The sequence below is a fragment of the Citrus sinensis genome, chromosome 9, assembly GCF_022201045.2.
Source record: "Citrus sinensis cultivar Valencia sweet orange chromosome 9, DVS_A1.0, whole genome shotgun sequence".
In the NCBI taxonomy this organism is placed as follows: domain Eukaryota; kingdom Viridiplantae; phylum Streptophyta; class Magnoliopsida; order Sapindales; family Rutaceae; genus Citrus; species Citrus sinensis.
This window is the reverse complement of record NC_068564.1, coordinates 25686-52101: the sequence shown is the minus strand read 5'-3', so window position 1 is coordinate 52101 and position 26416 is coordinate 25686. Positions and strand designations below refer to the sequence as shown.

Genomic DNA, 26416 nt, shown 5'->3' with positions numbered 1-26416 from the left:
TTGTATGTCATTTTACCCCATGTTTGAACCAAAACTTTGCCTGAATTTAAGCGCGACATGTGTTGTCTGTTGCACATAATCACAATATGTGCTACATCCATGTAAAGTTTACAATATTTATTCCTCCACAACATATCCATGAGTACCTCTGATTAATTAGTGAAAAACGGAGGTCGTATCTGAATGCCTTATCTCAGTGTGTCACACACACGGACACGTTTTTTTGGGCAATGAGTTCACAAAACTTATAATAGTCGATTTAATTTCTTATCTCCTAATGCCGATGGAAAATCAACGCCGGCAATTGTGGATGGTGGCCGCGGGCTGAAGTTTTTGCTTCTATTTTTGATTTTTTTTATAAAGCTAAACGAAAAAAAAAATCAAAAAAGGGAAAAAGAAAAGGTTTGGCGATAGATGGGGTTAGATTGGTGATACCAGGTTTTAACTCTGATACTAAGCTGATGTAGCAGAAGTTTAATGTTCAAATATTTTGTTGATTTTGGAGAACAACTGAATAAAAGAACAACTAAATTCACGATATTCTTTGAATCAACATGTGTTGAGGAGCTATTTATAGCAGTAGTAATTATCCTAAATCACGAAGGAAAACAAAATTCCAAATTGAAAAGGAAATAAAATTCTAAATTGGAAAGGAAATTAAAAGTCCTAAACCTTAGTTAACTAGGAAACATATCCTAGCATAATATAGATTCCTAATCTACATCATGTTCTTAAATCAATTATGGAACGACAGTGACTATGATGCCAAATTATTACAATATAGCTACAACTTGAATAGCTATATTGATGGGTAAGAGGAGATCATGTCGATTCATTATAATACAATGGTATTTATGTGTGACGGGCACTTGTCGCCCAGCCCGTCACACATTACTTGGGTTTCTTTTCTAACTCTAATTTATATTGTTTTCAATGATTTTTTTTTATTTGTTTCTCAACTCAAATCTAAGTACTTTAACAAATCACATTACTTTGTGAGTGGAGGATAACAACATTTATGACAAAACCACATCAATTTTGAATCTAAACCCTAAACTTAATGCATTAAAATTCATATTGTGAAACAACATACACTAACCTTTAAGATGCTATCAAATTGATGATTTTATGTCCTTTGTTATGCTGAGAGTGATAAAGTTTATTGAGAGTGTTGAGTGTTGAGGTTTATTGAGAGTTTTGAGTGTATTGAGGCTTGTTAAGAGTGTTGAGTAAACCTTAGAATTTGTTAGAGTGGTATTGTTTGTAAATTCGTTGAAAGTGATGAGAGCTACTTGGTAGAAAAAGTTTGAGGGGTCAAATTTAAAAAATTCAAAATTTTTGTTGAATTTCGTGAATTCCCAAAACTCATGACAATGGGCCCAATAGGATCCTTTTCATTCTAAATTTCTATTTGTTTTTGTGCCATTAGGGAGTGGCCAGATTTTGTGTTATATTCACCTTCTTTGACAAAATATTAGCCGTAGTAGACGACCGCAATTTAGGCGTCTTCGTAATAAAGCTATTAATGTCTAAGATATCTTATAAATTAATATTAATTCTGAGAATCTATTTAATGGTAATGGTAATTTTGTATTCAAATATGTAAGGCTGAAAGCACGTTTCAGATTGCATCAAATATATATATATATATAAAGGTGAGACTTGAGAAGGCGATGTGGCATCACCATTTCTCATATTTGTATATTCTCTATTATCTAATAAATAGAGAAATTTTCTTTCAGATTTAGCTTTTAATATTCGCATAATTAATTTGATTGTTATTACACAATAACAATTATATAAAGATTTTAATCATGCATATTCTTTGTAATGAACATTCAATGAGGAGTGTTATGAATTTATTAAAATAAATGTAGATGTTCATAACATATATCTCTTAGTCTCTCCACTATCTTCCATTAGCAACCTTTAGCTTTCCTATAACTCCCACTATCTCACAAGGAATTATGATCCATAATTTTTCATTAATTTTCATGGAGTGATTATGTAATTATAAAAGGAGAGCTCATCTTTTTGTTTTGTACACACAATTAGAATGAATAAAATCACTCTATAATATATTCTCTCATATTATTTTTTATCTTGCATTACTTCTTTATTTGTATTGCTGTCTAATAGTTTTTTATTTTTATTTTTTATAAGGCTGCCTCATCTTAAAAAAAAATTAATTCATATTTTTTATCAGTTTTATCAAGTGTAAAGTAAAAAAAAAGATAATACTAAATTATTTTTTCAAAACCGCGTGAAACGCGGTTCTATTTTCTAGTATATATATAAAGTTGAGACTTGAGGAGGTGATGTGGTATCACCATTTCTCATCTTTGTATATTCTCTATTATCTAATAAATAGAAAAATTTTCTTTTAGATTTGACTTTTCATCTTCTCATAATTAATTTGATTGTTATTACTTAATAACAATTATGTAAAGATTTTAATGAGACATATTCTTTGTAATGAACATCTAAGGGGGAGTGTTATGAATTTATTAAAATATATGTAAATGTTCATAACATATATATCTCATAGTCTCCCAATTATTTCCCATTAGTAATCTTGATCTTCCCTATAACTCCCACTATCTCACAATGAATTATGATCCATAATTTTTCATTAATTTCATGAAGTGATTATGTAACTATAAAAGGAGAGCTCACCTTTTTTTTTGTACACACACAATTGGAATGAATAAAATCACTCTATAATATATTCTCTCATTTTATTTTTTATCTTGCGTTGCTTCTTTATTTGTATTGCTGACTAATAGTTTTTTTTATTTTTATTTTTTATAAGGCTATCTCATCTTTAAAAAAAATCAATTCATATTTTTTATCAGTTTCATCAAATGTAAAATAAGAAAACATAATAATACTAAATTATTTTTTTAAAGCCGTGTGAAGCGCGGTTCTATTTTCTAGTTATTAAATAATAATAATAATTTTTTTTTGACAATCTTGCAGCAAAAACATGCCTGGTAAACCAAATATAAAACTCATTATTAAGCAATCTTTTCTCAAAAAATTGTTTTTGCATCGATTTTCAAAAGTAATCTACGGTAACTTTCAAAATTTGATTATCAAATATTCAAATTCTAAAACATAAAATACTAAAGTGTCCTTGATGAAATTATATAATTTCCAAAGTACCATCCACAATTAAATCAAATAAAAAAAATTAAAATAAATAATTTGATGGAAGAATAAAAATCGCTCTGCTCTTTGCTCTACTGCATCTCCCTCTTGTTCTCACCTATCATATCTCTTATGGGGACCTGCCTACGGTACAGATTCTGTACCTAACAGCGCCCATCATCCCACCATCCCATTTTCTATTGTTTAATTTCTCACTCCACATCGAACCACATCCAACGGCTGATGCTGCAGTCTGTAGCTTACAGATTCTGTAAGCTAGTCGAGTCCCTCTTATGGAAGTCTATCCACTACTGACATTCATGCATAGAAAAACGCACAACTTGAAAAAATTAAACAAAAATTAGGGTATGCCTGCACACCACCTAAAAGTAGTACTAGGAAAAAACTTATCCAAAAACAGGATGTTAAAATATATATATATATTGCAGAGCATATCACAGCTTCCCAGTTTGTCTACAATGGCTAAAACATTGGCGCAATATCACAAAATTTGGAGGAAAAGCTCAGCAAAATCATTAGACCGCCAACAGAACAATAAACCAACATTTTTTCAAATAATTAAACTGCATAGTCGTTGACAATAACATTGTCTAATCAGGGAGTATTTGCTCACTATCTGCATCTGCCTCCGTCTCAATCTGGGGCTTCGATGGAGCTTGGCCTGAGCCAGGGGCCTGTTTCTTCTTAATTCCACTGACAATGTCATCAATCCTCAGAAGCATGCAAGCAGCTTCAATTGCTGTCTTAAATGTCTGTGCTTTCACATTATATGCATCCCAGATCTGTCGAAACAAACTCAATTAAATGCTCATGTAATTAACTCCTATTTACTGGATGCCTAAATTTACCCACAGATGCAGTAAGCTGGAGAAGACTTACAGAGCGGAAACGAAATAACAGAAATAAGGGAAGCATTGGGCTTGAAAGCACAAGAATTTTCAGAGTTTTTGACCATGTTATATCTGATAACTACTCATCAAGAAAATATTGAGATAACAATTCCTACCTTCCCCTCTTTCATGTCAGAAATTGCACCAGTGTTTCCATCTATGCCGATCCATGCATTTTCACCATTTGCATGCTGAAGTTATAGATCCATAGCAACAGAATCAAGATGTATCAGTATATATCTCTGTGTGTGTGTGTGTTGTTTTAAGAAAAATCAAATGATGCTGAAGCACAAATCAACCTAGCACAACAAAAGGAAAAAGAAGAGAACCCTATGTTTTTAAGATTGAAAATATGTAACTGCAATCACTTTCCACATGGATTCATACTTTTCCTTGCAGAGCAGTCATAGTCCGAATTACATTAACGCCACAATTCTGAGCCAAAGTTCTTGGAATAGCCTCAAAAGCAATAGCAGCAGCTTCGTAAGGCCACTGTTTTACAATGATGAAGCATGGATGTCAGGCTGATGAATAACAAAAACGGCGGAAAAGCCACTGCACAGTTTACATCTAATAGTCATTCAAAAGATGTGATGAGAGAAAATTGATAAATGAACTGCTCACCTTTTCGATGCCTTCGATTGAGGAACTCTTTTGTTTTAGAGTGGCAGACACTGTTAATTCTGTAGCCCCACCACCAGGTACTAGTTTTGGATTCTTGATTATGTTTCTTGCCACAGACATTGCATCCTATAATAAACGCAGGCATCAGAAAAAGAAATCCACAAGAAAGGATAATTTTGAACAAAAGCCCTTCCAAATACCTGCAAATTCCTTTCCACTTCATTCAGGAGATCCTTACTAGCACCTCTTAAGAGTACAGTACAAGCTTTTGGATCTTTGCAATCAACAATGAATGCAAAGAATTCATCCCCAATTTTCTTAACCTCAAACAGCCCAGCCCCAGTACCAACATCAGATTCCTGCAATTCATCTGGTCTGTTCACAATAACAGCGCCACATGCTTTGGCAATTCTATTATTGTCTGTCTTCCTTAGCCTCCTAATTGCACTAACTCCAGCCTTGCTTAAATAATGGCATGCAAGATCACTTAGCCCCTTCTCTGTAATTACCAAGTCTGGTTTAAACTTCACAATCAGCATGCAGAGGTTTTCGATGTAATCCTCTTCTATTTTCAACATGACTCCCCAGTCTTCTTCCTTAACCAACTCAGCATTTGTTTGATTCTCTCCTTTCTTGTACTCAAGGGGAGAATCAAGAAGGATAATACGTGGGTTGACAATTTTTCTTCTCATTTTCCCAGGGGCAACAACATCTTTGTTGAACATAACTCCTTTCAGAACCCTAGAATCTTCCAACTGGCCACCAGGGACCTTCTCAACTTTAATGTACTTCTTAATATCCACCTCTCGCAACCCTTGGCCAAGGTCAACACCAACAGTAGTGGTGGCATCAATTGCAAGATCCTAGTAATAGCCAGCGATGCAAAAACGTGTTAGACTAAGTTAAAAAAAATGTTACGAGCAAATATCTGAAAGAAATGTTCAGTAAAATCATTGCTTTCCCTTTTGATTACTTGAAAATTTTCAAAACAATTCCATCACAACAATATAGTTTGTACATGCATATGCATACGTATGAAGAACTAACCTACAATTGAAAACCTACACACTAAACACCCAGAAAACGGGAAGACCTGAAGATGCAACAAATAAAGAAACCACATAACTAGCGTTTTCCTCTTCAAGCACACAGATGATAAGCAAAGTTGACTACTCATTAGTAACAAGTAAACATGGGGCAAAAAGGAAAAGGGGAAAAGCACAGAACCACTGACATAGTCCTTATTCTAAAAGCAGATACTTACAGCTAGCAGATCCCCAAATTGGCTTGTGAACTTAGTTCCAATGCAACTCTTGACCAGGCCCAACACTGTTGCACCTGCCATCAAAATAAAATCCTTAAATAACGACATAAAATTAGCCAAGATTCCAAAACAACTCACAAGCTCGCCCACCTAAAATTAATTTTACATCTATCACAAAAATAAAATCTATAAATACTCTTATTGGATTTCGAGTGCTAATCAAGTGCAAAAAGCATCGAAAACCTAAAACATTGGCAGCCAGAAATCAGATTTTTCACTATAGAGACAATAGTAAAAGACCCAGATCACCTTCAACTAAATGCACATGCCAAATTACAGAGAGATTCAAATGTTGGCAAATCGAAAGGAAGAGTACGCAAGAAACTTACGATCATTTGCATCGATGGGCATTGCAATTGTATCAAGCACAGCAACAGCATCCTCCAAAGCCTTATTGTAAGCTGCAAATCAAACAGAACTTACTTCATGACATCCAAAGATACTCAAAAGCAAAGTTTTCACCAACGGTAGAACTGAAACTAGCAGTAGCAGTAGTACCTCGACAGATAACCGTAGGATGATAATTCTTGTTGATGAACTCTTCCGCAACATGAAGCATCTCACCAGCTACAAGTTTGTTTAATTTTAAGAAATGAACAAAATCATTTTAGGATGTGTCAACTAATTACACAGATTACAAGTAAGCATTGACTAAGCATTAACAATTAATTATGGCTAAGCTGATGAACATGCCAAAAGTTGCACATCAGCCAGAACATCAATTTTTTTGAAAGCCAAAAAAAAAAACAAAGGGCAAAAAACTTACCTAGCACAATGACAGATGTTGTTCCATCCCCTACTTCTTCATCTTGAGTTCGACTTAACTCAATCATTGACTGTCAACAATCACAATCGTAACATTTCAGAAGGAAAAAGAAAAAAATCAGTAAGCCTAAAGAATCCCCAAAAGATATTGTTTTAACAAACATATAATGGAGGGTTAATCAAAGCGGAGGGAGATCATGCCTTAGCTGCTGGATGTGCAACATCAAGCTCACGAAGAATAGCATTTCCATCATTAGTAACTACAATCCCTGTTAAAGAAAAAAATTAAAGTACCCTAAATAATATTCTTAAACAGGACAGAAAGAGGACAAATAAAAGCACTGTTGTTAAATGAACATGTGACTTATTTCAAAAGAAATGGGTATAGATTACCTCCACTAGCATCAAGTAGCATCTTTAACATGGACCGGGGACCCAATGTTGTCCGAATGATATCGGCAACAGCCTGTTAAACATTACACCAAAGATTCAACATCACCAAAATACCAGACAACACAGCAAAAATGAAACGTTCTAAAACAAAAACCTGGAACTAGTGACAAAGTCCACTAAAACATAAAAATAAAAAAGGGCGAAGACAGAGTTCAAAGGGAATTTGGGTTTACCTTGGAAGCCTGTATATTGGCATGGTGAACCTTGGTTCCAGATTCACGCTTCAAGGAATCCTCTGTTCATTTCAATCAATAATAAATCAAATGTAAGGGCTTTTACATTAGCATAACAACTAAAAATTTGCTAGCTTATGTGCATCACAGATCGCATAGAAAAGTAACATCGACGAATGTGAGGAAGGAAATTTAATTTGGAAAAAAAAGAAAAAAAACTTACTGAGAACGAGAACTGGAGAATGCATGATTGTATCAAGTAATGGATAAAACCCTAACTACTGGTATCAACTCAACTCAACTCAACAAAACTAAACTCCGGGATCTTTGTCGTATAAAGTAAAAGCGAAGTGAGACTGTTTGGCTTTGCTGTTGACGATGAGTACTTGAAAGAAAGCCCTCAAACCCTCCCCGTTGGCCCCTTTTTCTTCGTAAATGCTTTGTAGTATAGGGAATTATTTCTGCGCCAATTTTGTTTTGTCACGTATACATCCATCCATCATAAAATTTTAAAATATATTTTACGCTATTTTTATTTTTAAACTTATATCAATAAATTATTTTCACATTAAAAAATATCATTTTACTCATAAATAAATTAAAAGATTATTTTATTATATAAAATTTTAAAAAATAAAAAAATTATAATTATAAGAATATCCTTAAATTTAATAAAATAAATAAATCTTAACTCCAATTTTATAATTATAATTTTATTTAAAAACTATCATGTTAATTTTTTGTAATCATAATTTCATTTAATTTGTATAGGGAAGTTTCTAAATATTAATTATAAAAAAATCTACAATAATTATAGGGAGTTTTTCTCTTCATGTTAATTTTTATAAACTTCCTTATACTTAATTTAATTACAAAAATTAAATGAAATTATAATTATAAAAAGATATAATTAAAAGATGTTATTTTTTATAATTATAATTTCATTTAAAAATTATCGTATTAAATTTTGAGATTTATTTATTTTAGGATATTCCTATAATTATAATTTTTTTTATTTTTCAAAATTTTGTATAATAAAATGATATTTTAGTTCATTAAGAGATAAAATAATAATTATTTTTTGTGTCAAAGTGGTTGATTGATACAAGCTTGAAAACAAAGGTGATACAAAGTACATGTCAAAATTTTATGATAGTTAGATATACATATGACAAAAGAAAAGTGGTACAGAAATAATTTCCCTCTATACCAAATATGCTTTTTAAAACTCTTTATTGTCAGCTATATAACTGAGAAACTTTAAAAATTAATAATTATACCAAAATACATAGTAAATGACTAAAGTAGCATACCCAAAATTCAAAGTTGGTTGAGAGTGCTAGTGGTGTTGTCCCCACTTCAAATCACCCAAACCAGGCCTGGTTTTCGGTATCCCGAAATCGGATTTGTTAGCCTATTTGTTCAAAGCTTAAAAAAGTTATTCACTTTTGTCAATATTTAAATAAAAGAGAGTAATGATACAGTCACGTAAGGGTGTTCGCGGATCGAATTTTATAGATTTGACATCAATTCATATTCGATCCACAATTTTGCGAATTATAAATTTTCAATCCAATCCACGGATTGATTAAATTCAATACAAATCCAATCCATACGTTTGCGGATTGGATGCGGATTTGACTCAATCCATATCAAATCCACCATTTTGCGGATTGATCTGCGGATTAAAATTTTTTAATCTATCCAATCCATGAACTAATGAAATAAAAAAAAATCTAATATAAAAATAATTTTACCACCTATTAAATTCAATATTGAACAAAATTTAAATAAATTAATTGTTTAAATAAAACTAAAATAATACATTCAAAATTTTAAAATATAAGATTAATTGTTCAAATAAAGTTACAACAATACATTCAAAGTTTCAGAATATGACACACCGAGATTAATTGTTCAAATAAAGCTACAATAATACATTCAAAGTTTCAAAATATAACACACCGAAATTAATTGTTCAAATAAAGCTACAATAATATATTCAAAGTTTCAAAATATAACACAGAAAAGGAAAAAAATTTCCACCTACAATTTTTGTTTCGTATTTTAACCTGAACAAAACAGACATAATGAAAATAAATAACAAATAAAAATTTTTTATTCAATAAAGAATTAATAAATATTTACCCTCACTATCCCATCAAATGCTATCATGCTTCATCAAATATGTTTTTATCATCTCCCAAAATCTATGTACGTGTAAGCCAAGAAAAATGTCAACTTTTAAAATAGAATAACAATATAAAGTAAAAAAATAATCAATAAATAAAATTAAAGTTAAGTCGTTACATTTTACCTGTCTCAATGTGTTCAACATCCAAATTTATCGAAGTTGAACGTAACCAATTTTGTGTGCAAATTAGTGCTCCACCATCCTTATCGATAGTGAGCACCTATGTGGATTAAGAACGTAACCACCAGTACTAAATGCTGACTCAGATGCCACAGTGGAAACAAGCATGACCAAAATACCTCGAGCAACATAAGACGAAATTGGATATTTGGAAGAATTAATCTTCCACCAATCCAATATATCAAAACTTTCATTTTTTGGGTTCTCATATAATTCCATCAAATAAAGATGCACTTCTATTTTGTACTCTACAAAAGTATTGTTTTTAAAATCTTCATATAACCTGAATCAAGCACTGGCCTAGCGTTAACCTCAGTATCAACCTCTAACTCATTTTCATCATTCACAGCATCCACTACTTCCACTGAAGCTGTATGAAACCTTTCACCTCTACTAGCCCTATTTCAACAAGGCTTGCTTCTCTTATCAGCAGACTACAACCAAATCAGCGATAACAGTATCATCGCCTAAGATCGTGCAATCCCATAAACCTCATCACAATAAAGCTATTAATATTTTGAAAATAGGCTGAAAAAGCCCTTTTTTCTTGATTTTTTGAATAAATTCTGCAAAAACTAATCTGGGGCTAAATAGACTCCCATCTTTTATGGTGGCATTGGGCCGCCGGTAAGAAAGATCTTTCAGAAACCCATTCCAATATTCCAAGTCAGCCTTCGAGTGGCAAGCGAAAAAGGCCTAAAGTGTGTACTGTAGCCTTTGGCCTGGGGGCATGAGCAGAGAGTTGAGTTCTTCTCCAAAAGCAACCTCATTCTTCTCCCATGAGACATTCCTTGGGCTACTGTAGGGCCTTGACCCACAGCCGTCTGGGAGGCTCTCAAAGCTTTTATGGCGTTTATTCCAAAAATAGGCCGACAAAGGCAGTTTTTTCTTGAATTTTGACATAAATTCTGCCAAAACGACTCCAATGCTCCAAACGGACTCTTGTCGGGAAGGTGCATCTAGAAGCTTGTTCCACAATTCCAGGGTAGCCCCAAGGAGGCCCATGGAAAAGGCCCAAAACTGTGTGCTATAGTATTTGGCCTGGGGGACCGAGTAGAGAAGATAGGTTCTTCGTCAAAAGTAACCCCGTTCTTCTCCCCTGGGACATTCCTTGTGCCGCCGGGGGTGTTGCAGGGTCTTGCCCCACCGTCGTCTAGGAGGTTCTCACAGTTTTTAGGGAGTTTATTCCAAAAATAGGTCAAAAAAGACGGTTTTTTTTTTATGAATTTCGGAATAAATTTTGCCAAAACCACTTTGGGGCTCTAAACGGACCCGTATATTTTCAGATGGCATGGTGACGCTCGCAAGAAGTTGCATTCAGAAGCCCATTCAAAAATTCCAAGGCACCCCCAGGAAGGCCTATGGAAAAGGCCCAAAACCGTGTGCTATCGCCTTTGACCTCAGGGCTCGATGAGACAAGTTGGGTTCTTCTCTAAAAGAAACCACGTTCTTCTCCCTTGGGACATGTTTTGGGCCTTCGGGGATACTGCAGGGTCTTGGCCCACCGTCGTATGGGAGGCTCTAATAGTTTTTAGGGAGTTTACTCCAAAAATAAGTTGAAAAGGGCAGTTTTTTTCTTAAATTTTAGAATAAATTCCACAAAAACCACTCCGGCCTCCAAACGGACTCGCGTATTTTCCAGTGGGATCGCGATGCTCGTTAGAAGATGCATCCAAAAGCCCATTCCAAAATTCTAGGTTAGCCCCTGGGAGGCCCATAGGAAAGGACCAAAGCCTTGTGCTATAGCCTTTGGCTTGGGGACCAAGGGAGAAAAGTTGGGTTCTTCTAAAAAAACAGCCCCGTTCTTCTCCTCTGGGACATTCTTTGGGTTGCTAGGGGTACTACATGGCCTTGCCTTACTACCGTCTTTGAGGCTTTATAGTTTTAGGGAATTTATTTTAAAAATAAGTTGAAAAAGGCGGTTTTTTCCTTGAATTTGGGAATAAATTCTGCAAAAACCACTTCGGGCTCCAAATAGACTCCCGTCTTTTTCAGTGGCATAGCGCCGCCTACATGAAGGTGCATCCAGAAGTCTGTTCTAAAATTCTAGGACAGCCCCAGTGATGTCTGTAGAAATAGGGTTGTTTTTAGGTAAGAACCGAACTTCTCTCCTCGGGCCCCCAGGCCAAAAGCCATAGCACACGGCTTTGGGCTTTTTCATGTGCCCCCCTGGGGCTGCACTGGAATTTTGGAACGGGCGTTAGGGCGCACCTTCCCACAGACGGCGCCGTGCCACTGAAAAGACGGGAGTCCGCTTGGAGCCTCGGTGTGGTTTTGGCTAAATTTATTATAAAATTAAAAAAAAAAACCTCTTTTTTCGGAATATTTTTAGAATAAACTCCATAAAACCTATCAGAGCTTTCTAGACGGCGGTAGTGCAAGGCTCTACGACACCCTGACGGCCCAAGGAATATCCCGAGGGAGAAGAATGGGCTTGCTTTTGGAGAAGGACCTAACTTCTCTCATCGGACCTCCAGGCTAAAGGTTAAAGCACACAGTTTTAGGCTTTTTTCATTGGCTGCCCCGAGGGCTGCCCTAGAATTTTAGAACGAGCTTCTAGACGCAAATTCTATGGGTGGCGCGGTGCCACTGGAATAGACGGGAGTCCGTTAGGAGCCCCGAAGTGGTTTTGGTGGAATTTATTCCAAAATTCATGAAAAAGCTGCCTTTTTCGGCTTATTTGTTTTGAATAAACTCCCTAAACACTATCAGAAACCTCACAAATGGCGGTGGGTCAAGGACCTACAGTACTCCGGCGGCCCAAGAAATGTCCCTAGGGGAGAAAATGGGAATTATTTTGGAAAAGAACCTCCCCCCGGGTGCAATGACACTAATAGCAAAGCCTCGCCCCATTCCGAGTCCGGCGGACGAACTTCGCCCGCGCCCCCCAACAAGGCTATAGTCCACCCGTCTCGGGGCATTTTTCCGCTGGGGCCTTTTGGCACCACGACTTTCGGTAGCTTATTTTTGGCTGCGGCTGTTCCCGCAACTCACCGCGGGCACCCTGAGGCCCCTCACAAAGCCTCGCCCCATTCCAAGTCCTGCGGTTGAGCTTCGCCCGCGCCCCCCACCAAGGCTATGGCCCACCCATTTTTTTGGCCTTTTTCCGCAGGGGGCTTTTGGCACTGCGACCTTCGGGAGGTTGTTTTTGGGCGCGGCTGTGTCCAGGACACCCTGTGGGAACACCGAGGCCCCTCACAATGCCTCGCCCATTACGAGTCCGGCGGACAAACTTCGCCCGCGCCCCCCACCAAGGCTATAGCTCACCCGTTTTTTTGGCCTTTTTCCACTGGGGGCTTTTGGCACCGCGACCTTCGGACGGTTTTTTGTGGGTACGGCTGTGCTTGGGACACCCCGAGGCCCCTCGCGTCATTCCGAGTGCGGCGGACAAACTTCGGCCACACCCCCCACCAAGGCTATAGCCCACCCATTTTTTTGGCCTTTTTCTACTGAGGGCTTTTGGCATCCCGCCCTTTGGGCGCTTATTTTTGGGTGCGGTTGTGCCAGCGACACAACGCAGGCAAACCGAGGCCCCTCACAAACCCTCGCCCTATTCCGAGTCCAGCGGACAAACTTCGCCGGCCCCTGACAAAGGCTATAGCCCACCCGTTTTTTTGGCCTTTTTCTGTTGGGGGCTTTTGGTACACCGACCTTTTGGCAGGTTATTTTTGGGTGCGGCTGTGCCTGAGACACCCCGCGGGTACACTGAGGCCCCCGCAAAGCCTCGCCCCATTCCGAGGCTGGCAGTTGAACTTCGCCCGCGCCCCCCACCAAGGCTATGGCCCACCCGTTTTTTTGGCCTTTTTCCGCTGGGGGCTTTTGGCACCACGACCTTCGGGAGGTTGTTTTTGGGCGGCGCTGTGCCCAGGATACCCCGCGGGTACACCGAGGCCCCTCGCAATGCCTCGCCCCATTCCGAGTCCGGCGGACAAACTTCGTCCGCAGCCCCCACCAAGGCTATGGCCCACCCATTTTTTTGGCCTTTTTCCGTTGCGGGCTTTTGGCACCATGACCTTCGGGCGGTTGTTTTTGGGCGGGGCTGTGTCCAGGACACCCCGCGGGTACACCGAGGCCCCTCGCAATGCCTCGCCCTATTCCGAGTCCGGCGGACGAACTTCGTCCGCGGCCCCCACCAAGGCTATGGCCCACCCGTTTTCTTGGCCTTTTTCCGTTGCAGGCTTTTGGCACCGCGACCTACGGGCAGTTGGTTTTGGGCGCGGCTATGTCCAGGACACCCGGCGGGCACACTGAGGCCCCTCGTAAAGCCTCGCCCCATTCCAGGTCCAGTGGACGAACTTTGCTCGCGCCCCCCACCAAGGCTATAGCCCACCCGTTTTTTTGGCCTTTTTCCGCTGGGAGCATTTGGCACTGCGATCTTCGTGCGGTTATTTGTGGGTGCAGCTGTGCCCGGTCACTCCGTTGACACCCCGACCTTTTGGTAGGTTATTTTTGGGTGCGGTTGTGCTCGAGACACCCCGCGGGTACACCGAGGCCCCTCGCAAAGGCTCGCCCCATTCCGAGTTTGGCGGTTGAACTTCGCCCGCGCCCCCCACCAAGGCTATGGCCCACCCGTTTTTTTGGCCTTTTTCCGCTGGGGGCTTTTGGCACCGCGACCTTTGGGCGGTTATTTGTGGGTGCGGCTGTGCTCGGGACACCCCGAGGCCCCTCGCGTCATTCCGAGTCCGGCGGACAAACTTCGCCCGCGCCCCCCACCAAGGCTATAGCCCACCCATTTTTTTGGCCTTTTTCTATTGGGGGCTTTTGGTACCTCGCCCTTCGGGGGCTTATTTTTGGGCGCGGTTGTGCTAGCGACACAATACGGGCACACCGAGGCCCCTCGCAAACCCTTGCCCCATTTTGAGTCTGGCGAACGAACTTCGCCCGCACGCCCCACAATGTCTATAGCCCACCCGTTTTTTTGGCCTTTTTCCGCTGGGGGCTTTTGGTACCCCGTCCTTTTGGCAGGCTATTTTTGGGTGCGGCTGTGCCCGAGACACCCCGCTGGTACACCGAGGCCCCTCGCAAAGCCGTGCCCCATTCTGAGTCCAGCGGTTGAACTTCGCCCGCGCCCTCGACCAAGGCTATTGTCCAACCGTTTTTTTGGCCTTTTTCCACTGAGGGCTTTTGGCACCGCGACCTTCGGGTGGTTGTTTTTGGGCGTGGCTGTGTCCAGGACAACCCACGGGTACACCGAGGCCCCTCGCAATGCCTCGCCCCATTCTGAGTCTGGTGGACGAACTTCGCCTGCGCCCACACCCAAGTATATAGCCCACCCGTTTTTTTGGCCTTTTTCCGCTGGGGGATTTTGGTACCGCGACCTTCGGGCGGTTATTTTGGGGCACGGCTGTGGACGGGACACTCCGCGGGCACATTGAGGACGCTCGCAAAGCCCTGCCTGAGTCCGGCGGACGAAGTTCGCGCGCGCCCCCGAACCATGGTAATAGCCCACCTCTTTTTTTGGCCTTTTTCGGCTGGGGGGTTTTGGTACCCCGACCTTCGGGTCCTTATTTTTGGGCGCTGCTGCACCTGCGACTCCCTACAGGCACCCTAAGGCCCTTCACAAAGTCTCGCCCCATTCCGAGTCCGGCGGTTGAGCTTTGCCCGCGCCCCCTTCAAGGCTATGGCCCATCCATTTTTTTTGGCCTTTTTCCTCTGGGGGCTTTTGGCATCGTGACCTTCGGGCGGTTGTTTTTGGGCGTGGCTGTGTCTAGGACACCCCACGGGCACACCAAGGCCCCTCACAATGGCTCGCCCCATTCCGAGTCCGGCGGACGAACTTCGCCCGCGCCCCCCACCAAGGCTATAGCCCACCCGTTTTTTTGGCCTTTTTCCGCTAGGGGCTTTTGGCACTGCGACCTTCGGGTGGTTATTTGTGGGTGCGGCTATGCCCTGGACACCCCACTGACACCTTGAGGCCCCTCGCAAAGCCCCGCCCCATTCTGAGTCTGGCGGACGAAGTTCGCGAGGGCCCCCAGCCAAGGTAATACCCCACCCGATTTTTTGGCCTTTTTCCGCTTGGGGCTTTTGGTACCGCGACCTTCGGGCGGTTAGTTTTGGGCGCGGCTGTGCCCATGACTCCCCACGGGTACCCTGAGGCCCCTCACAATGCCTCGCCCCATTCTGAGTCCGGCGTACAAATTTCGCCTGCGCCCCCCACCAAGGCTATAGCCCACCCATTTTTTTGGCCTTGTTCCGCTGGGGGCTTTTGGCACCGCGACCTTCGGGCGATTATTTGTGGGTATGGCTGTGCCTGGGACACCCCGAGGCCCGTCGCAAAGCCCCGTCCCATTCTGAGTCTGGCGGACGAAGTTCGCGCGGGTCCCCCACCAAGGTAATAGCCCACCCGTTTTTTTGGCCTTTTTCCGCTGGGGGCTTTTTGTACCGCGACCTTCGGGCAATTAGTTTTGGGCGCGGCTGTGCCCATGACTCCCCGCGAGCACCCCGAGGCCCCTCGCAAAGCCTTGCCCCATTCCGAGTCTGGCGGATGAACTTCGCACGCGCCCCCCACCAAGGATATAGTCCACCCGTTTTTTTGTCCTTTTTCTGCTGGGGGGTTTTGGCAGCCCGACCTTCGGTCGCTTATTTTTGGGTGTGGTTGTGCCCGCGACTCCCTTGGAGCACCTCGAGGCCCCTCGCAAAGCCTCGACCGATTCCCTGTCCGGTGCACGAACTTCGCCTGCGCCCCCCCACCAAGGCTATAGCACACCCGTTTTTTTGGCCTTTTCGCGCTGTGGGGTTTTGGCAGCCCGGCCTTCGGGTGCTTATTTTTGGGCGCGGTTGTACCCACAAATCCCCACATGCACCCCGATGCCCCTCACAAAGCCTCTCCCCATTCCGAGCCCGGTGGACGACCTTCGCCTGCGCCCCCCACTAACTCTATAGCCCACCCATTTTTTTGGCCTTTTTCCGCTGGGGGCTTTTGGCACCCCGATCTTTTGGTAGGTTATTTTTGGGTACGGCTATGCCCGGGACACCCACGGGTACACCGAGGCCCCTCGCAAATCTTCGCCCCATTCCGAGTCCGGCGGTTGAACTTCGCCCGCGGCCCACACCAAGGCTATGGCCCACCCATTTTTTTGCCTTTTTCCGCTGGGGGCTTTTGGTACCGCGACCTTCGGGCGGTTTTTTTTGGTCGCGACTGTGTCTAGGACACCCCGCAGGTACACCGAGGCCCCTTGCAATGCCTCGCCACATTCCGAGTTCGGCGGACGAACTTCGTCCGCGCCCACCACCAAGGATATAGCCCACCTGTGTTTTTGGACTTTTTCCACTGGAGGCTTTTGGTACCGCGACCTTCGGGTGGTTATTTATGGGCGCGGCTGTGGCCGGGACACCCGCGGGCACACTGAGGCCGATCACAAAGCCCCGCCTGAGTTCGGTGGACAAAGTTCGCGCGCGCCGCCAAGCAAGTAATAGCCCACCCGTTTTTTCGGCCTTTTTCCGCCGGGGGGTTTTGGCACCGCGACCTTCGGGCACTTATTTTTGGGCGCGGTTGTGCGTATAACTCCCCGTGGGCACCCCGAGGCCCCTTGAAAAGCCTCGCCCTATTCCGAGCCCGGCAGACAAACTTCGCACCCGCCCCCACCAAGGATATAGCCCACCTGTTTTTTTGTCCTTTTTCCGCTGGGGGGTTTTGGCACCCCGAGCTTAGGGCGCTTAATTTTGGCGCGGTTGTGCCCGTGACTCCCCTCATGCACCCCTAGGCCCCTCGCAAAGCCTTGACCAATTCCGAGTCCGGTGGAAGAACTTCGCCCCTGTCCCCCACCAAGGCTATAGCCCACCTGTTTGTTTGGCCTTTTCCCGCTGGGGGGTTTTGGCACCCCGACCTTCGGGTGCTTATTTTTGGTCGCGGCTGTGCTCGCGACTCCCCACGGGCACCCCGAGACCCCTCACAAAGCCTAGCCCCATTCTGAGTTCGGCGGACGAACTTCCCCCGCGCCCCCCACCAAGGTTATAGCTCACCCGTTTTTTCGGCCTTTTTCTGCCAGGGGATTTTGACGTTTCGACCTTCGGGTGTGGCTGTGCCCGCGACTCCCCTTTGGCACCCCGAGGCCCCTCGCCTTGCCTCTCCCCATTCCGAGTCCGGCGGACGAACTTCGCCCACGCCCCCCACCAAGGTTATAGCTAGGGGTGGCAAAAAAGCCCGGGCCGGCCCAGGCCCGTCCAAGCCCAGCCCAGGGCCGCGGGCCTAAAGCCCGGCCCACAGGGGGTGGGCCTGGATATGGGCCTAAAAATTATAAAGCCCGCATATGTTGGCCCTGGACAAGGGCTTAGCAAAAAAGCCCGTACTTGGCCCGGGCTTTCTAAATTTATGAATAAAAAATAAATTTAATTTAAATAAAAAAGAAAAAAATCAAAATATTAAATTAGTTTAATTTTTTATATTAGTATTTGTTATTTTATTAGGTTGTATTGCTAATATTTAATGTATTTGACTATTATTATATTTATATATTATATTATTATCTTTAATTTAAATATTTTTCTTAATTTAAAAAATGTTTTATAATTAATTTAAAAAGCCCGAGCCCGGCCCAGGCCCGTCTAAACCCGGCCCGAGTTCGGCCCGTCCAAGTGAAGGGCCTGGACATCGTTTAACTAATGTGGGCTTGGGCCTGGGCTTTGAAAAGCCCGGCCCAAGCCCGCAATTTGCCATCCCTAGTTATAGCCCACCCGTTTTTTTGGCCTTTTTCCGCTGTGGGGTCCTGGCACCCCGACCTTTGGGCACTAATTTTTGGGCGTGGCTGTGCGTGCGACTCCCCGCTGGCACCTCGAGGCCCCCCGCAAAGCCTCGCCGCATTCCGAGTCCGGCGGACGAACATCCACCAAACATAGCCCCCCGCCAAGGCTATAGCCCACCCATTTTTTTTGGCCTTTTTTCGCTGGGGGCTTTTGGCGCCATGACTTTCGCGCGGTTATTTTTGGGTTCGGCTTTGCCCGGGACACCCCGCGGGAACACCGAAGCCCCTCGCAAAGCCTCGCCCCATTCCGAGTCCGGCGGACGAACATCGACCAAAAGTAGCCCCCCGCCAAGGCTATAGCCTACCTGTTTTTTTGGCAATTTTTCGCTGGGGGCTTTTGGTGCCCCGACCTTCGGGCGGTTATTTTTGGACGCAGCTGTGCCCGGGACACCCCGCGGGGACACTGAGGCCCCTCGCAAAGCCTCACCCCATTCCGAGTCCGGCGAACGAACATTGACAAAAAATAGCCCCCCGCCAAGGCTATAGCCTACTTGTTTTTTTGGCATTTTTCCGCTGGGGGCTTTAGGCGCCACGACCTTCGGGCGGTTATTTTTGGACGCAGCTGTGCTCGGGACACCCCGCGGGCACACCGAGGCCCCTCGCAAATCCTCACCCCATTCCGAGTCCGGCGGACGAACTTCGCCCGCGCCCCCCACCAAGGCTATAGCTCACCCGTTTTTTTGGCCTTTTTCCGCTCGGGGGTTTTGTTACCCCGACCTTCGGGTGCTTATTTTTTGGTTTGGCTGTGCCCGTGACACCCCAGGGGATACCGAGGCCCCTCGCAAAGCCTCGCCCCATTCCGAGTCCGGCGGACGAACTTCGACCAAAAATAAGCACCCCCCACCAAGGCTATAGCCCACCCGTTTTCTCATCTTTTTTCCGCTGGGGGGTTTTGTCACCACGACCTTTGGGCGATTATTTTTGGGCGTGGATGTGCCCGCAACTCCCCTCGGGCACCCTGAGGCCCCTCGCAAAGCCTCGACTGATTTCGAGTCCGGTGGACGAACTTTGCCCACGCCCCCCACCAAGGCTATAGCTCACCTGTTTTTTTGGCCTTTTTCTGCTGGGGGGTTTTGGCAACCCGGTCTTCGGGCGCTTATTTTTGAGCGCGGATGTGCCTGTGACTCCCCTCGGGCACCCTGAGGCCCCTCGCAAAGCGTCGACTGATTCCGAGTCCGGTGGACGAACTTCGCCCGCACCCCCCACCAAGGCTATAGCCTACCCGTTTTTTTGGCCTTTTTCCGCTGGGGGGTTTTGGCAGCCCGACCTTCGGGTGCTTATTTTAGGTAGAGCTATGCCCACAACTCCCCGCATGCACCCCGAGGCCCCTTGCAAAGCCTCACCCCATTCCGAGTCCGGCGGACGAACTTCGCATGCGCCCGCCACCAAGGATATAGCCCACCCATTTTTTTGGCCTTTTGCCGCTGGGGGGTTTTGGCGCCCCGACCTTCGGGCTATTATTTTTGGGTGCGGCTGTGCCAGTGACTCCCCGTGGGAACCCCGAGGCCTCTTTCAAACCCTTGCCCCATTCAGAGTCTGGCGGACCAACTTAGCCCGCACCCCCCACCAAGGCTATAGCCCACTCGTTTTTTTGGCCTTTTTTCTACTGGACGGTTTTGGTACCCCAACCTTCGGGTGCTTATTTTTGGGTGTGGCTGTGTCCATGACTCCCCACAGGTACCCCGAGGCCCCTCGCAAAGCCTCGCCCTATTCCGTGTCCGGCGGACGAACTTCCCCCGCGCCCCCTACCAAGGTTATAGCTCACCTGTTTTTTCGGCCTTTTTTGCCGGGGGATTTTGGCGTTTCGACCTTCGGGTGTGGCTGTGCCCGCGACTCCCCTCGGGCACCCTGAGGCCCCTCACCTTTCCTCGCCCCATTCCGAGTCCAGTGGACGAACATCGCCCGCGCCCCCCACCAAGGCTATAGCCCACCCGTTTTTTTGGCCTTTTTCCGCTGTGGGGTCCTGGCACCCTGACCTTTGGGCAGTTATTTTTGGTCGCGGGTTCGCCCGGGAAATCCCACGGGTACACCGAGGCCCCTCACAAAGCCTCGCCCAATTCCAAGTCTGGCGGACGAACTTCGACCAAAAATAGCCCCCCACCAAGGCTATTGCCCACCCATTTTTTTGGCCTTTTTCCGTTGGGGGCTTTTGGCGCCGCGAGCTTCGGGTGCTTATTTTTGGGCGCGGCTGTGCCCGCGGCCTATTTTTGGCACACAGAGGCCGCTCGCAAAGTCTCGCCCCATTCCGAGTCCGGCGGACGAACTTCGCCAGCCCCACCCCCCAAGGCTATAGCCCACCCGTTTTTGTGGCCTTTTTCCGCTGGGGGGTTTTGGAGCCCCGACCTTCTGGCGGTTATTTTTGGACGTGGCTGTGCCTGGGACACCCCGCGGGCACACTGAGGCCCCTCGCAAAGCCTCGCCCCATTCTGAATCCGGCAGACAAAGTTTGCCCGCGCCCCCTACCAAGGCTATAGCGCACCCATTTTTTTGGCCTTTTTCCGATGGGGGCTTCTGGAGCCCCGACCTTCTGGCAGTTATTTTTGGGCGTGGCTTTGCCCGGTACACCCCACAGGCACACCGAGACCCCTCGCAAAGCCTCGCCCGATTCCGAGTCCGGCGGATGAACTTCGTCCAACAATAGCCCCACACCAAGGCTATAGCCCACCCCTTTTTTTGGCCTTTTTTTGCCGGGGGCTTGTGGCGTCCCGACCTTCGGTCGGTTATTTTTGGGTGTGGTTGTCCCAGGGACACCCTGCGGGCACACTGAGGCCCCTCGCAAATCCTCGCCTCATTCCGAGTCCGGCGGACGAATTTCACCCGCGCCCACCACCAAGGCTATAGCCCACCCGTTTTTTTTGCCTTTTTCCGATGGGGGCTTTTGGGGACCCGACCTTTGGGTGGTTATTTTTGAGCGCGGCTGTGCCTGGGACTCCTCACGGGCACACGGAGGCCCCTCACAAAGTCTCACCCCATTCTGAGTTCGGCGGACGAATTTCGCCCGCGCCCCCTACCAAGGCTATAGCCCACCCGTGTTTTTGGCCTGTTTCCGCTGGGGGCTTTTCTCTCCCCGACCTTCGGGCGGTTATTTTTGGGCGCGGTTGTGCCCATGACAACCCGAGGGCACACCGAGGCCCCTCGCAAAGCCTCGCCTCATTACGAGTCCGGCGGACGAACTTTGACTAAAAATAGCCCCCTACCAAGGCTATAGCCCACTCGTTTTTTTGGCTTTTATCTGCCGGGGGCTTTTGGCGCCCCGGCCTTCGGGAGGTTATTTTTGGGTGCGGCTGTGCCCCGGACACCCCGCGGCCACACCGAGGCCCCTTGTAAAGCCTCGCCACATTCCGAGTCCTGCGGACGAACTTTGCCCGCGCCCCCCACCAAGGCTTTAGCCCACCAATTTTTTTGGCCTTTTTCCGCTAGGGGCTTTTGGCGCAACGATCTTCGGGTGGTTATTTTTGGGAGTGGCTTTGCCCGGGACAGCCCGTGGGCACACTAAGGCCCCTCGTAAAGCCTCGCCCCATCCCGAGTCCAGCGGACAAACATCGACCAAAAATAGCCCCCCGCCAAGGCTATAGCCCACCCGTTGTTTTGGCCTTTTTCCGCTGGGGGCTTTTGGCGCCCCGACTTTCGGGCCGTTATTTTTGGGCGCCGCTGTCCCCAGGACACCCCGCGGGCACACGGAGGCCCCTTGCAAAGTCTCGTCCCAGTCCGAGTTTGGTGGACAAACATCGACCAAAAATAGCCCCACGCCAAGGCTATAGCCCATCCGTTATTTTGGCCTTTTTCCGCTGGGGGCTTTTAGCGCCCCGACCATCAGGCGGTTATTTTTGGGCGCTGTGCCCATGACACACCACAGCCCCTCGCACGAAACCCCCTGTAGGCACCCTGAGGCCCCTCGCAAAGCCTCGCCCAATTTCGAGTCCGGTGGACGAACTTTGCCCGCACCCCCCACCAAGGCTATAGCTCACCTGTCTCACGGTTCCTGGGGCCTTTTGGCGCCCCGACCTGTGGGTGCTATTTTTGGGCGGGGCCAATAATAATGGCCAAACCGAGTGTGCTATAGCCATTGGCCTTGGGCCCTAAGGGGGGGATTTGTGTTTCTCTCTGAAAGTAACCTATTTTTCTCAGCTGTGACATCCCTTGGGCCAGTGTGAGTGCTCAGAAGTAGTGATCCACCACCGCGGTCGGGCTGTGAAAGGTTTTTGGGAATTTCTTCCAAAATTATGCAGAAAAAAATCAATTTTTTTTTTAATTTGAGAAAAAATTCTGCCAAAACCAAGATGGGGCTTCAAAACGACTCCCAATTTTTCTGCCAACCTTAAGTTGCTCGTGGGAAGGCGCATACAGAAGGCTGGGCCAATTCCAAGCCAGCTCTAAGTGGTCCAATAAGGAAAGCCAAAAACGAGTGTGCTTTAACCTTTGGCCTTGGGGCCTAAGGGGAGGAGTTGGGTTTCTCTACAAAAGTAACTCTGTTTTTCTCCATTAGGAAATCTCTTGGCTGGCGGCATTGCTCCCAACCAATGCCACACTGCCGCGGTGGGGCTCTGATAAGTTTTTGGGAATTTATTCCAAAATTGTACAGAAAAAATTGGTTTATCTTGGAATTTTACAAAAGTTTCAGCCTTTTGCCACTCTGGGGCTCTGAAACGACTCTCATTTTCTCTAGCGACCTCGTCTCCCTCGTGGAAAGGCGTGCACAGAAGCTGAAATAAAAAACCACCCCAAATCCATAACCGTTGAACGTTGTCCTCCTTGCAATCACTGTCACCGAACACTGGATGCCTCGCCTCAGTTGAGCACGCGTTACTGTCATCGAACACCAGCTGCCCTACCTTGCCATACTCAGTGCATTTCTCTGCCATCGAACGCCAGCAAACCACTGCATCAATAGCTCTCGAAGCACACCACACACGGTTGCCTTGTCTATTATTTATGTCCTTGGTCACTGTTTCCAGAAGGGAATACTCATCCAATCTCAGAGAAGGTTGGTTCGTTGCAGTAGATCTCAATGTCAAAGGATAAGGTTGACCGACCAATACACAAGGTGGGCACACAAATTTCCAACAAATCAATTTCAGATTTTCTGTGAGCAAGGCTAGGCTTTTTTGGTGTCCTTTTGTGCTTTCATGAATTGCGTTCACAGAACCATTCAATCACATCATTTGGTGGTGGAGGTGTCCCTCTCATAATTGTTATCCATCATCATCTTCCACCATTATTATTATTATTAGGAAAATGATGTTTGCCCCAGGTCAAACCTTGAAAATAAACAAAACGACGTCGTTTTGTTTATTTTTTTTTTCTTTTTTGCTTCTCCAAAACGCTGCCGTTTTTGATAGACTATTTCACTCACCGTAAATCTCTTCCTCTTCGCATCTTCGTTTCACTTGGGATTCGTTTCACCTGAGACAGATAGAAGAATTCGTTACTTTCTTTACTGAAGAATTCGTTTCACCTGGGATTCCTTACCGAAAAAATCATTACTTTCCTTCCTTGACTGAGGTCCAGCCATTCGGGATCCACCATGACCGACTCATAGCCACGGTCACCGTCGTTACTTTCCTTCCCTGACCGAGGTTCAGCCATTCGGGATCCACCACGACGGACTCACAACCACGGTCACCGTCAACGATGGTAGCCCAAACCTGTTTGGGAAATTGAACTCACGAAGCGTCAAAGTTCACAACCTGAGGTAATGCTTCATTTTTGCCTCTTTAGGTTATGGCAAAATGGGGATGATTTGGTTGATCTAGGTTAATATCATTGCTCTGCAAGTGCTAAAATTTCTTAGCTATTGTCATTCGCATTTAATTAATTTTCGGCTGAATTTGGATAGCTATTGTCATTCCCGTTTTATTTTAAGTGTGTTAAATTGCAATTGATTTCCCTTTCGCACTTGATTTGGGTACAATTTTGAATTTATTAATGTTGAAGTTGAGGATGAAAGATGATGAGAGATTTCTGATTGTGAGGTTGAAGAAATGAGAGATTTATGATTTGCGAGGTTGAAGAAATGAGAGATTTCTGATTTGTGATTTGAGTCAATTGCAGCTGTTCTCTATTCTTTTTTGAATTAATGTAAGGTGTATTTTATCTCCAGTTGTCTGTTTATGCACTCTTCTTGTTCGTTATTTCTGGGCATGAGAGATTTGTGATTTGAGTCAATTGCAGTTGCTCTTTGTCTATTATTTCTGGGCTTATGCAGCTGCTCTCTATCTGTTATTTCTGGGCATGAGAGATTTATGATTTGAGTCAATTGCAGGTGCTCTCTGTCTGTTATTTCATGTTCTTTTTTGAATTAATGTAAGGTGTAACAGAGTGATGAGGATTAATATTATTGATGGAGGCTTTTATTTTATCTCCAGTTGTCTGTTTATGCACTCTTCTTGTTTGTTATTTCTGGGCTGCTGGCTGGTTGCTTGTAAAATTTATTGGTAACTTTGTTTGTTGAACTTTTCGAATTTGGGTCGGCTACGCGAGACATATGTAGCCTTTCTAGCATATTGCTTGTAGATTTCATATTAGCTGCTGGGTGGTTGCTGGCTGGTTGCTTGTAGAATTTAGTGGTAATTTCTTTTCATGTTCTAGTTTTCATGCTGTTCATATGTTCCAGTTTTCGTGCTGTTCATATGTTCCAGTTTCCAGTTTTCATGTTCATATGTTCCAGTTTTCTTTTTATGTTGTTCATATGTTCCAGTTTTCTTTTCTTAAAGGCTGACTAACTGTAATTGCAATTAAAATTTGAATTGGGTAATTTCTTTGGCATTATTAACTGTAATTGTTTCCCTTTTTGGGCAGTTTCTTCCCAAGGGACTATTAACCACAAACAATGTCATCCGAGTTAAATGAGAATCGAAGCTCATTGCAAATGTGTAATGGATGTGGTAATCAGATGGAGTTGTTAACGTCACGCACAATAAAAAATCCAAATTGCAAATTTTGGATTTGTAGAGGATGTAAGAACTTTCAATGGGCCATTAAATTTCAATTATTGCATAAAGAACTTGAGCATATGCGAACGTGAAGTGCAGAGGCGATTGTTGGACGACGAACTTCGAAAGAGAGAGGCACCACGATGTGATTTTATTAAAATACTCATGATTGTTGTATTATGTTTTGTATTGAAGTATTATTTTTAATTTGTTTTAAGTTAAAGACTTGTTTGTAGACATATGTAATAGCATTTTAATGTTAAATATAAGTTTCCGAGTTATTTGACTAAACTCAGCTAAAAATTTATGTGTCGAACTCTCTGAATTTATAATTTGGCCCCAAAAAATCTTCTAAAAATTATACTATGGCCCAAATTATTCTAATATATTCCAAATGGATCCATTTCTAGCATTTTTAAAATAGACTTATTAATTCACAGTGTTATGAAATTATAATTTGGCCCCAAAAATTATTCTCAAAATTATACTATGGCCCAAATCATTCTAATATATTCTAAATGGATCCATTTCTAGCATTTTTAAAATAGACTTATTAATTCACAGTGTTATGAAATTATAATTTGGCCCCAAAAAGTATTTTCAAAATTATACTATGGCTCAAATTATTCTAATATTTTCCAAATGAATCCATTTCTAGCATTTTTAAAATAGACTTATGAACTCCAGAATTTCAAAAATGTCGAAATACACATACACCAAATTACATTAGTTCATTAGTTGAATAATACATAAAACATAAGCATAAGCTAACTTCGATTATATGCTTGGTTCATTAGTTGAAAACTCCCCTTAATTGGCCTCCTCAAAATTTTGTTGCGGTGCATGTTGCAAGTGTACGTGATGAGCTGTACCATAATTCATCCAATACTGATTGTAAGGGGGAAAAATGCATGTTGTGGGGGTATTTGTTGTGGTAGCTATTGTACAAAAAAAAAAAAAGTTAAACAC

At 44.5% G+C, this 26416-nt stretch overlaps 1 protein-coding gene across 1 annotated transcript; it reads right to left on the bottom strand.

Annotated features, from left to right (window-relative positions):
• Window positions 1-3573: 3573 nt before the first annotated feature.
• LOC102616859 (T-complex protein 1 subunit gamma-like) lies at window positions 3574-7845 on the bottom strand. The gene is made up of 13 exons (XM_006493654.3): window positions 7624-7845; window positions 7401-7462; window positions 7168-7240; window positions 6976-7043; window positions 6776-6845; window positions 6508-6576; window positions 6339-6410; window positions 5950-6023; window positions 4886-5548; window positions 4686-4811; window positions 4449-4553; window positions 4178-4252; window positions 3574-3953 (listed from the first exon to the last, which is right to left on the bottom strand). Exons 1-13 carry the CDS (start codon window positions 7646-7648, stop codon window positions 3762-3764), a joined length of 1674 nt encoding a protein of 557 aa, XP_006493717.2. The 5' UTR covers window positions 7649-7845; the 3' UTR covers window positions 3574-3761.
• Between the last annotated feature and the right edge of the window lie 18571 nt (window positions 7846-26416).